Raw genomic sequence first — 12,224 nt, forward strand, 5'->3', positions numbered from 1 at the left:
GTTCCAGTGTTGTTTTGCAGCATTTGGCTGGAGGGACACACTCCAACACTCTGCCCAGAAAGAGACCTTGGGGCAGGATGTGGAGGTGCATATGAAAGACCGAGTGGACAGACAAGGGAGGGCTATGTCTTCCTTGTGAGTCAATAGAGCACAGGCGTCCAACTGTGCAACCCTGACATGGTCATGTAGCTATGGTTCAGCTCAGTGGGCCTGTAAAGGCCAACCTCCTGGTCTGCTGCACTGTTCCAGTTTTCAGCCAAAACCATACAATATTCCTTTCTAAAGACCTTGAGTGTCTGTTTAGTGTGGCAGAATATCTGATTTATGATGATCTTTGGTGATTTGTTGATGCAATTCATGTGTGTATTTGGTATGTTTACGTGTGTACTGCTATGGCTATGCATTATGAGGACCAGTTTGAGTTTTATACCATTAGAGTGAGGATGGTTTTGGAAAGTGGGATTTTTTTTTAATTATTACTTTTTCACAGCGTCAAGACTTGGTTTTAAAATTAAGGTTGAAGTAGGTTTAGGTTAGTGTTATGCATTTAGTTATGATCATTAGGGTAAGGGGAGAGGAAATGCCTGATGTTAATGAGTGTCCTTACGACTATGAAAAGACTCCACTCGGTGTGTGTGTGTGTGTGTGTGTGTGTGTGTGTTTCTCCAGTTGTCCTTTCTGTCACAAAGTTGTGAATTAGAGATCATTTCCTGCACTGTTCTCACTTTGCGCTTGAAAGGCCCAAACAAAGTACTGTGTGTGCATGTGTTTGTGTGTGTTGGGCTGTAGTATATATGCCTTGTCTACTTAGACAGCATGGAGCCAGGGCCCTTCCTGTGTCACACTGTCCTTTAGCAAACATGCTGACATACAAAAACAAACATGTTGACACACACACACAAACACAAACATAGTTATTGTTTAAGATATTATAATTTACTGCATGAAACAACATAAAACAAGCTCTCATCATTACATTTTGGTTCGCCAGTTCTGATCAGATTAAATACTCCTCTCTGTCCTAACAGGTGCCGAGTTTTGACAAGGAAGAAGAATGTGTGGAACATAAAGACGGTCTCTGGTTCTGCTGCATTGATTCAGCTTTTTTTTAACTGCACATCACATCTCACACAATGTCACAGATAGGAGCACAGTGGTAAATTGGTGGAGTAGCTTATGCTTTTAATTATATTTGTCATTATCATGTAAAATGATTCAGTTATGCTGCAATGCATTGATGACAAATGGGTTCCTGTAGTCTCATTCTAACACTTTGATATGGAGCTCTATTGCTTTATGTTGACCTGCCACCGGGGATTAGATGTGATGCCCATGTGAAAAGGTGCTTGATCTGTAATACTCTTGTCTCATTACTGATCGTCTGGGCATGTTTGACATTAGTATGGCTTACATACATGTGAGAGTTTTGTCTAACAGCTGAGCGTGAAGGCCATCAGAGGAAGGTGATAATTGGGACACCTGAGGACTTCTATTCTCTGATCTAGGACTGAGAGAAAACAAACAGAGGCTCCACACCATGAGGTGGTCAATATCCCTCTTGATAAAGTGCTATGACTGTCTAGTCACTTATCCTCAAACAACTGATTGGCATTGTTTTCCTGCAAACAGCAGCCAGTTCAATCCAAGCCTTTCAGTAAATACTGGGCAAATCATCAGATTGAACAAGACAATGGTGTGAAGCACTGTCTGCAGATTAGGCACAAAACCATTCTTTTCTCTGAGCATTGTTTTTGGTGTAAATTGATCTGATAGATTTGTAAACGGTTTAATTTAGAGCATCTTATCTTTAATTGCTAACTTTAGAAATCCTGAAACTTCTGCAACTTCAGGGAAAGGGATAATGTTTTAAGAAGTGTCATGACTTGAGAAGTACATTAAAGTTATCAATAATTTATGCCCATATGTGCTTTTTATAGAAAGCAACAAGCACTCATGACCTGTTGAGTTGAACTTAACATTATTTAGAATAAGGCCACTAAAACCTGTCATATATATGTGTCAAAACTGACTATTTGCTGGCTTTTATTTTCTGAACAGTAACTAACACTGTTCTATAGTGAAACAGTTTACTACTTTATAACACTTTATTGCAACCAGTTGGGTGCAAACCAAAAATAATATCTCCAGGCTTAGGGCTCTGATAGTAGGATGACATCATGAACTTCTCATCAAGAAGAACCTTTTTTTATCAAATCCTCTGGGCTTGCTCCATTTCTGCTGCCAGAGAAGGAAGAGAGTCTGAGTGGAAGGAATTGCATTGTGCTCCAGGTCAGACTTTGCAGCACTGAGCAGCTTAGGTTCATGCTGCAGAGGGCAGTTGCATTTAAATTTTATTTCAGATAAATTACTTTGTTTTCTTGCACTTTGTGTAGACCTTTCTGGGTTTTGCTTCTATAACAAGCTTTGATAGAGTTTGTTCTTCTAGCTTGAGGTCCTCCTCTCTCCAACCTTGTGAATCTATTACATAGCATTTTTCTCATGGCCTTAAATTTTCCCTTCAAAACACATAAGAACTTCAGGACAGAGAAAGCTTCATAAGTGGAAACAGAAGTTCCAGTTTCACAAGAGATTAAAGACAACACTCTGCCAGCGCTTCTGAAAAATCAGCACTTTCTGATTTAAAGACAGAACCACACCTAAAGTGTAGAGAGGATGCAGGAGGGCATGTGTTAAGAGTATGCCATGACTTGAGCTGAGCGTGTGCCTGATAGCTGTGACATTTCTCACGGTGGGTCAGGTGTTTTCCTACTATCACTCTGCATGCCCATACACATCATTTTCATTTTATACATCCAGCACCTTCCCTGAAGACTTCACCTTTTTCTGTTATGCAATAAAATTGTAGCCGATTGCTCACATTCCCTCCTTTTCTCTGTTTCCCACACTACATGCACCTCCAGAGACCCAGCCCCTTTTGGCATTGGTCCATTTGGCAGTCACATCAACAGAAGGACCAGCATATGTGTGGGCTTCATAATGAAATAATCTTTGCCCTGAGGTGCAGAAACTCTGCAGCTACTACCTGACAGTTTCACTTGCCCAGAGAAAAGAAAAGGAAGAAAAAGAAGTGAGAGAGAAAAAAACAAATAAGAGAAATCTGACAAGATTTGAAAGATTAGAAGTAGTCATGTGTTTAAAAGATTCTGCAGAGCAAGGAGCTGTAATTCAAGTTAGGATGTGAGAATGAAACCATAAGAGGAACTGAAATGTATCCTGATTTTATGAAAGAAAGATTTTGTGGTTTGGAGTCCACAGTAAAAAAATGTCAAGCAGGTATGTGAAGAGTGGGACAGTCAGACAAATCACACCCACAAGTGTGAAGTGTGTGGTTGTGTGGTTTTGACATCAAAACACTCTCAGTTACACAGAGCAAATTATTTTATCAAAATGTACTCGAAGTATCAAAAGTAAGTCAGCAAAGTAAATAAGTAACAAACTGGCTTGTGAGTTTTGTACTATATTATTGTATTGGAATTGTATTACTGATTGAATGTTTTGGTAATATTTGGTATAAAGTAGAGTTACTTTTAATGTAGTTGTTGGGTATGTTAATCTCTGACAGACTAACTGAATGTAAAATCTTAATTTGTATAGCATTCATAGCTGTCAGATCAATCTAGTGGAGTAAAAAGTTTTCCCTTAGAAATGTTATACACTGACTACATAAAGTGGAAAATGTATAATGAAGTACAAGTAGTTTGAACATAAATAAGTATTTTAGTAAATATATTATTTTCCACGACTATCTAATAATTTTACAAGACTGCAGTAGACAGTGAAAGGGAAAAGAGTGCGTGTGTGTGGGCAGAGAGGTAGACCAGAGGATGAAAACAGGGGGAGGAGGGACGGAGGAGTGGGAGGAACTTCAGATTTGCCTTTAGATTTCATTGAGAACTCAGAAATCGCCAGGTTAACATCTGTGCGTAGTGTCCTCTTGGAGACCCTTCTCTCTCCTCTCTCAGTTGGATTTACCTTTTCTTACAAAGGATATTTATTTCGAGCCAGCATCTGGAGTATACCGACCTGTGGATCTATGCCAACCCTACGTGGGAGTCAACGACATTTGTGAAGCTGAAGAGGAGGAATGTATCGTTTCTTTGTGAAACTAACATTTCTGATTCCCGCAATCGTCATCTCACAAGGTAAAATGTCTCAAAAATGACTTGTTGCATAGAATCAGAATACAGGCTGGGATCATGACTGAGGCTCCGCAGAGAAACGTGAACAGTTAAAATTAGGGATTGTAGAAATTAGTAAATGGTTAGTGATTGGACAAACACTGTTTTAATTTGATAAGTAGGTACCGGGTTGTTTTCCAATATGAGTCAAGTAGATGAGTCAGTAAATCCAGCTGAATAGTTTTACAGATTTATATGAACAGACTTTCTTGCTCGTAGAGTGAATTCACTTCAAGCGCAGGAACCAGAAGCTGCGGTGCGCGCTTACGAAAGACTGGAGACTGTTTATCTGCACTGGCAGAGCAGACATAGGCTACTGGTGTAACTGGCCTTATACTTTTATTAAACGATTATTTGAAAGAACGTATTATAAAGACCTAAACTTCAACTCAAATATTTAAACTGCCTCTTGTGCCTTTTTTCGCAACAACATTTTGATGAGATTTTAGTTTTTAAAAAGTCTTGGTTTTACTTCGGAGTTAAAAGTGTTGTTTAAACAAACAAACAAAAACTTCTTAAAACACTGGACATAATGGAAGTTATTGCGTGTGCTGGGCCCGGGGACGCAGGGGCTGGGGGAGGCACCTTTTGTATGCATGTGTGGGAGAGTATTGTGAGCGGAGGGTAGGGGGTGGTGGTGGAGGAGGAGATGCTATTATTCCCGTCTGCCGATAAACAATGCCCGAGGAGAGTGTTTTATGGCTCGTGCTGGACTCTGATTTCCTTTGTTCCGCATCTGAGACTCACAGCTGTTGCGCTTTCTCCGCTCCCCAAAGCCAAGCACCACGCTCCGGCCTCACCGGTGTCCATCACAGCCTTCCCAGTGTCCCCCACGGACAACTGTGTAACAAATCAATTAAAAGATTATAGAAGCACAAGCAAGTGTGTGCATTCAATATTACGTTCCTATGAATACAGATCTATTTAAAAAAATCACTGATAAATAATTTCAAGTCTAATCGTCGTTAAAGCCAACAGCTAGTTTAACGGGACATATTTCACATACAGTTCATGTTGGGTCAAATATGTGCTTTAATATTTTTCATGCACTCAACAGGTCTAAAATGCTCCATTCCCAACGAATCATGCCTGAATGGAGGAAGATGTGAAGCCACCCCAAATGGAAATGGAGAATGCAAGTAAGTAACATACAGACCAAAAAGCAGCAATGTGATGCACCAGATGCTGTAGTGCAGAACATAACAAAGCATTCCTGTAATCTTTTTGTGATGTGTGTGCCATTCTTTGTGATGTTTTGGAATGTGTGCATTCTGTAGTGTAGTTTTGGTCCTTGGGAGTTCTTTTTGGTTGGAAAGAAAAGGGGCCACATATTCCCCCTTTCATTCCAGTCTTTGAGTGGGCCCTGTGCCCAGCAACCACAGGCCCTTGAGTTTCTTCTGGGCTGGTGTGCTCTTGTACCCCTCCAGGAGCCACATTGCTGTGTGAGGCTGCATCCATTCCCTATAAAGAAAAGAGTTAAAGAAGCGACGAAATAAAAAGAGTGCCATTCCAGAGCGCTGGAGAGGTGAGAGAGGGATGGCTGGACAAAAGCCCACTGCGTCATCATAGGCCCGTTAATGAATGCAAGCCCCCTCCGCCAGTAAAGTGAGAGGACGCGTCCAGTCCTAAATCTTGTTTTTCTGCTCATTCATGGGCGACAGCTGGGGTTCGCCCGCCGCCCGTCACCCATTGTCCTGCAGTCAGAATAATGCTGTGTGACTAATCTGAGTGGGGCTTCCCATCATGCCACAGCCACCCCAAACACTAAGGCACACACCAAACCCCTGCTGTAACCCCCACTCCACCCCCACCCCACCTTGCTCGCTTGTGATCTCCATAAGAAAGCAGATGGCTGTGAAATGTAATTGGATTGGGTGTTGAGATAGTGAGATTAATTTGAATAAAGTTCAAAAATTTGAAGGCAAACAAGTGGGACTGGACAGAGGGGCAGACTGTGGGCTGTTTGTTTAGGCCATGTCTTGATGTTAATAGATGGTGGGTGAGTCAGAATCAGCTTTATTGGCCAGGTGTGTTGGACACACCAGGAATTTGACTCTGCTACAGTAGCTCTCAATGTGTAAGTGCAATGCTCTTCCTTAAGGCAATGGGTAAACAAGTAAACAAGATAAAACTGAGAGAACCAAGAAGAAAAGGGAAGGTGCATTATGAAAATAAAACTAAAGTACTTATAAATATAGAAATGTATGTACATGCAGTCACTTAATATGCTAACACAGCTGGCCTGTGTACATCTGTGAGTTTGCTGATTCAGTCTTGAATGTTCTTGGAGAAGAAGATGAGAGATGTGGTGAAAAGAGGATGCCAGTTTTTCTCATGGACACTCCTGATGTGGGAGAGAGAAGTGTTTCTGAGCTTTGAATTTTGTTTTTGGGATTTCCAGTTATGGCATCATTTTATCCATGTGTGAAAAGCTCAAGGGTGGCCTGGTTTACCCTCAGGGTATGTGGTCATGGCAGGCGCTTCTCTGGTCTGCTAGGACAAGGGGGAGCTATTGAAAAGCCCATGCTACTAGCCCAGGGCCTAATCTACATCATTCACACACACAGATCTCCGCACGTGTGCACATAGAAGCTTTCCCTCCACCTCTTCCACAAAGCTGTTATTGTGGCCTCCATCTCTGCTGAGTTAATTAAAACAGATAGGATAAGGACATCACTTCACCCACCCACAACCTCTCTTCCTTCTTGCTTTTCCTCTCATTTATCATTCATACCTTCTAAGCAAAGCAGCCATCAGTCACGGCTTGCACTGGGACATTTAGTGTCAGTGTTCCAGTGTGAGTGTAATGCCTGTACTGAGCGGCCTTCAATTATGTCCCAACTTGTGTGTTTACCATCACTATTTGAGTCGCTTGCCAAATTAACTGGCAAATTCACTCTGATGTCTGTTGACAACTTAGGTGGAAAGTCCTCCTAAGGAAACCGATATTTGTTTGCAGGCATTGTGATGACTGAACGATGCTCCAGATTCTGATGGGTTGAGCTGTGTGAGGTTAAGATGTGCATTCAAACAATCTCCAATGGAAGGTCAAAGCTTAAATGCTAAGATGCTTTAAACCCAAAAATGCAGCTCTTGAAGTTTCCTGTGAGTCATGTTGTACATTCTGTTTTGCAGCTCTGTGAAGTATATGATGGCTCAGATTTGAGAAGTAAAATAGATTTAAATATCCTTTCAGTTCAGTTTCCATGAGTCCAAGAACATAGAATACAATCACATGCTGGCACAGAGAACAAGGTTAAGCTTGGTGTAAACTGTGATGTCTGATCACATCCTATGGATGACCGAAATGAAATTTATATTCCCTTTCATGCAGAAAAATCATTTTCTGTCCTTCCCAGCTGTAAAAACTGCCTTGTTTACTTTAAATCTTTTCAACACAGATCATCCCTAAAATATGAACTGACTGCAGATGTATTTCTCTAGATTTGTCTGTGCTCAGCTTTTGTTGTGGAGCACTCTGCCCTACAAAGAAGTAATTACAGAAAAGGTAAAGAGAAAAAGGGGTGTCACATTTTCAGCATGTTTTCCAGGCTGTATAGAAACATGTTCTTCTTTTACATTGAAATTAATAAATTTACAAATAAATATATTTAAAAATGTGATGTAAAATAACTTAATCACAAAGATTTGAGCATTCCACACGAGTTTTAAGTTGAGCACAAGAACATTTTTATCCTTCAAAATCATTTTCATTCATAGATTCATTACAGGAAAAAAGGCTACAACAGCTTGTCTGGACTTAAAAATGAACTTCAGTTTGTGGTTGACACACAGAAAGAACAACAAGACACTGTAATGCGGAAGCACTCTGTATTGATTCTGAAAAGTAAGAGGTTTTCTGAAGGTCTAGGGCTTCCTGTTTCCCATGGAGCTGTAGTCATCTTGTTACAGGCAGCTTAAACACATGCAAGAGCACAGCATCTGCATCAGCATCTAATTTAGTTTCCTTTTGTGACAGTAAGGAGGGCATAGTGCTGCTGCGAAAGGTTGCTGCCCCCAGCCATGCCTTTGCATGACTGACTGATATGTTGACCTTGCTTTGCTGAAACAGACACTGTTTTGGTCTGAGGTGACTGTTAATAATAAACTTAGAAAGCATCTCAACTGTCTCGCAACATGTCTGACAGAAATAGACACAAGACAGAAAATTAACTGAAAGTTTGCAGTTGTTGTTGTGATCAGACCTCTCTGACCTAAAAAGATGTTCCACACACCCTCAAGGAATGCTGCTCTTCATTTGTCCTCCTATAGGATTACTGGGCATGTCTCTGTTAAGGCTCAGCTCTGTGTGGGCTTAAATGAATCAGGAGCAAAGCAAGTGCATGGCTGGGTCAAGTGTGCCTGCTGGTGTTGGGCTTTTATTGGGGTTTAAGCTCGAACACTGCCACTCCCCTGGTTGGGCCCATTCCCCAGATACCAGGACCCCTCTGATACAGCTGTGAATGAGGTTTGGTGGGATGCTCTGGAAAAAGGTCCAGTCTTTTTCCCCCAGATGAAAACATTTTACAGTTTATGTTAATTTTGAGTTTCAGGATAAAGAGTTTTAGCGCAACCTCAAACAGCTAGTGTGCAAATAAAAAACAAAAACAGATACACAGGCAAATATTTTCCCTCATTTAATGTCAACATAGCCCCAAGAATAACTCCACTGAGACCAGGCATTGATCAGGATCCTATGAGTCCTCACAGGAGATCCTCAGTGCAGGATGATCAAAGCTGCACTGACAGGACACAGAGACTGAAGGCTCATTTGCACCAGCACAGGCTATTTAATGCAGAAACTCAAATTCTTATGGCAGGTCAGATTGACATTACAGGGAAGCAGACAAGGGGGTCAAATGTGTAGGATACCTAGATGTGTGTGCATGTTTCTTTAAATGTGTTTCAGTTTCAGGGTTAGGAGAGTTAGTTACCCTTCATTAACCCTAATGCTGTCATATTACCAATCAGTATTTCTAATAAGAGAGGCAGGAAGGACTGAGAAAAACTTAATAATGGTCCCAGTTCAGTCTCAAACCCAGGGTGTTGTGGTTACATATTATGTGCTAACCTAATTACTGGTAACCTGAGCAATGGACTTGTTGTACCCGGTACTTTTTACCATACTGACTCTGAGAGACGAGACAGTCCAAGTAACTACAAAACAGTGCTGATTTATTCCATGAACACAGGTAAAATTAACATTACACGCTCAGGTATCTTCCACCTAAACGTCAACTGAGACGTCTCTGTTACCAGCTTTGCAGCTGGTCATAGCAGTAGTCAAAACATGAAGCAAATCAATGTGTGTGTGTGTCTGTTGATTAAGTGGTGTGTAGCTAAAAACATTCTCACAGACTTCTAGAACATGTCGTGACTTAAACATAAGAACATATTATGGCTAAGGCTACAGTTCTACACGTCATAATAATAATATTAAACATCCTGTCTGCTGACAGTCATCAACTCTTCTCTCTAGTTATCCTTGACCAGATGTACCCTGTAGAAACTCATAAGCATGACTAAGCATTTAACAGTCTAACTAGACATCCTATCTCCACTAAACATTTCTAATACATAAAGTATCTATCCAATATCTGTCTGACTAAAAATACCTAACAGACTCCAGGCTAAAGGTACTTGAGCAGATGTGTCATCACTGATAACCATTGTAAGAAGTGAAGTGGCATGCAGGTGCTTTTCTGTGAACTGTAAAAAGTGGGATGTCTCCACAGTGTTGGGAGAGTATGGCCAGTTTAATCTTTATTCTGCCATATTTTGTGTTTCCATTTGGTCTACCCTTTGGTTTACATTTTGAGAATGTTGTTTACTCATAAAAATATGTACTTTCTAAGCCAAAACACTGTTTAAAATTGGTTTTCTGCATATTGTTTTATAGGCCTTAGTATTACAACAGATCACATATAAAGAATTTATACACTTGCTTGTGAAATTACTTACTTTAACATATTCATGGCTATGATAGCTTCTTTTATTTACATGGTCGATCTCCTTCTGCAGTTATAAACCCACTGATATAATGCAGATTATTCGCTGTGATGGATGTCCAGTGATTTTCAGACTGAGTACATTTCTCATTTCCTCTAGCAATACTTTGCTGTTCTGCTTTCAGTCTGAATAACAGATGTGGACCCTGGGGGGTCAAACCTTGGCTAATGATTAGACACATCCAAGGGAACATCAGCTAACTAGACAAAATGGTTGAGGAGGGAAGGACAGAAACAAATGGTCACTTAAAGAGAAAATGGGGGAGTGAGACGAGAGAAGATGGGTATCGTGTAATACTTCAATAAACAACATGAAAGGAAGTACCAAGAGTGCAAAAGTCATACGCTCAGTCATGATTACTGTACACCACCCTCAGTCATTTACATAACATTTTCCACAGCGGTGGCATTTCCAGCACACAGCGGGGCTGGTTTTGTGTTGGAGGGTAAAGTCACCCCCAGAGTGGCAGATGGTAAATCAGGCCCAGCAGGCAGAGGGGAGAGAGGCAAGGAGGTTGTCCCACAGTCACAAAAGTGTTTGGGGTCATAGGTCGGCGAAGCATCTGCTCCGGCCTGCGGGGACATTGCATCGCTTGGAGAGACCTGTTGCTGTGGTGTGTGCTGCTGAGCTTTTCAGCATGTGGGTGGATCTTTATTTCACTGTACTGACTTCAGGACAAAGAGGATCTCTTGCATTTAGATAGAGTGGTGTGGTGTGCGCGCACACACACACACACACACACACACACACACACACACACACACAAATTAATAAAATCTTTGTTTCATTAAACCTTACTAAACAGAGTAAGATTTTTTATGCCCAAACAATGAATTTCCCTAGTAATTATTGAGTGTGTTTTCATGGTAAAGTGAAATGGGAAGCAAGGAAACTTCAAAGCCCCCTCAAATGATTTTACAATCCCCTGCCAATTGCAGCTGTCTGGGCTCCCTGTGGGGAACATGAGACTTAAAGATTCCCTGTTTTGGTCTCACCTAAGTAAGTCAACAAGGCAGTTTTCAGCATTCCTGTGTGACATACAGGGAATGTTGTAAAAAGTAGTTAAAAACTCCACACAGGACAGAAAACAGAGCAATGAAAAGCTCAATATAAGTTGAAGCAGAGACATGGAGAGGACAGGGGGAATAACAGGTCAGTCTTATGTAGAAAAAAGGAAACCAGAAGAGGAACAGGTAAGGAAGAGAAGAATTAAGAATTAGTATTGTGGTTGTAGGATGGTTTTAAGAGACAGAAGTTGCAACAGCTGACTTCACATGAGTTCTTTATGTCCCTAGAGGAGAGGCTGGCTTGTCAGCACCCCCATCTGACAAGGGGACAGAAGGGAGGGGAGGAACAAGGGGAAAGGAGGAGGAGAAAGGAGAAGGAGGAGTCCTATCTAACAGCTGCCTTCATTAACATGTGCACCTGCTCCCTGTGGAGATACTAGGAGACCAACAGATGCCCTCCCTTACACATAAACACTTGCTCTTATATGGACAACTACACACTCTCTCACAAGCTCCAGTTCAAACATAAACACTTTTTTTTTTTTGCTAACTTTAAATGCTGCTACATGTGACAAACAGGACTTACATAAGTGCTGTTCTGTTCTTGTCCTTGCTGAGCTTCTGTCCTGAGTTTCTATGTTTTCCCTCCTCATAATCAGCCAGTCTGACCTATTTGACTGTAGCAGCATCTGTCCTTGGTCTGGATGGTAGGGAGGCATCCAGGAACTTAGGGCCTAAATGCAGTGCTTCATATAGGACATCTAGTGCTGGCAGAGACCCCTTGATCTCTGCCATCATTTAGGATGAATGCAGACAGCATGTGGATGAAAGGTAGATGGGAATGGACTGGTACAGCCAGGCTATTTTGTGGCATCTGTTGTCCCAGCACAATGTGTTTTCAAGGTTCTGAGGGAGTCTAATCCAGAGAGACACACTAGAACAACATGCTGTCCTTGCCCAGCTGCAGTGGGATTTTGCTGGGCGGGAAAGTTTTACCCCCCCCCCCCCT

At 41.4% G+C, this 12,224-nt stretch overlaps 1 protein-coding gene across 1 annotated transcript in view; it reads left to right on the plus strand.

The window, feature by feature from the left end:
• The first annotated feature begins 3,926 nt into the window (after positions 1 to 3,926).
• notch1a (notch receptor 1a) overlaps positions 3,927 to 12,224 on the plus strand; it is a 24,372-nt gene continuing 16,074 nt past the window's right edge. Inside the window, exons 1-2 of the mRNA XM_020621119.1 lie at positions 3,927 to 4,163; positions 5,257 to 5,338. Of these exons, the coding sequence (XP_020476775.1) occupies positions 4,106 to 4,163; positions 5,257 to 5,338 (140 nt within the window). The 5' untranslated portion in view covers positions 3,927 to 4,105. The remainder of the gene's footprint in view (positions 4,164 to 5,256; positions 5,339 to 12,224) is intronic.

This window comes from Monopterus albus, unplaced genomic scaffold (genome assembly GCF_001952655.1).
Source record: "Monopterus albus unplaced genomic scaffold, M_albus_1.0 scaffold253.1, whole genome shotgun sequence".
Taxonomy (NCBI): domain Eukaryota; kingdom Metazoa; phylum Chordata; class Actinopteri; order Synbranchiformes; family Synbranchidae; genus Monopterus; species Monopterus albus.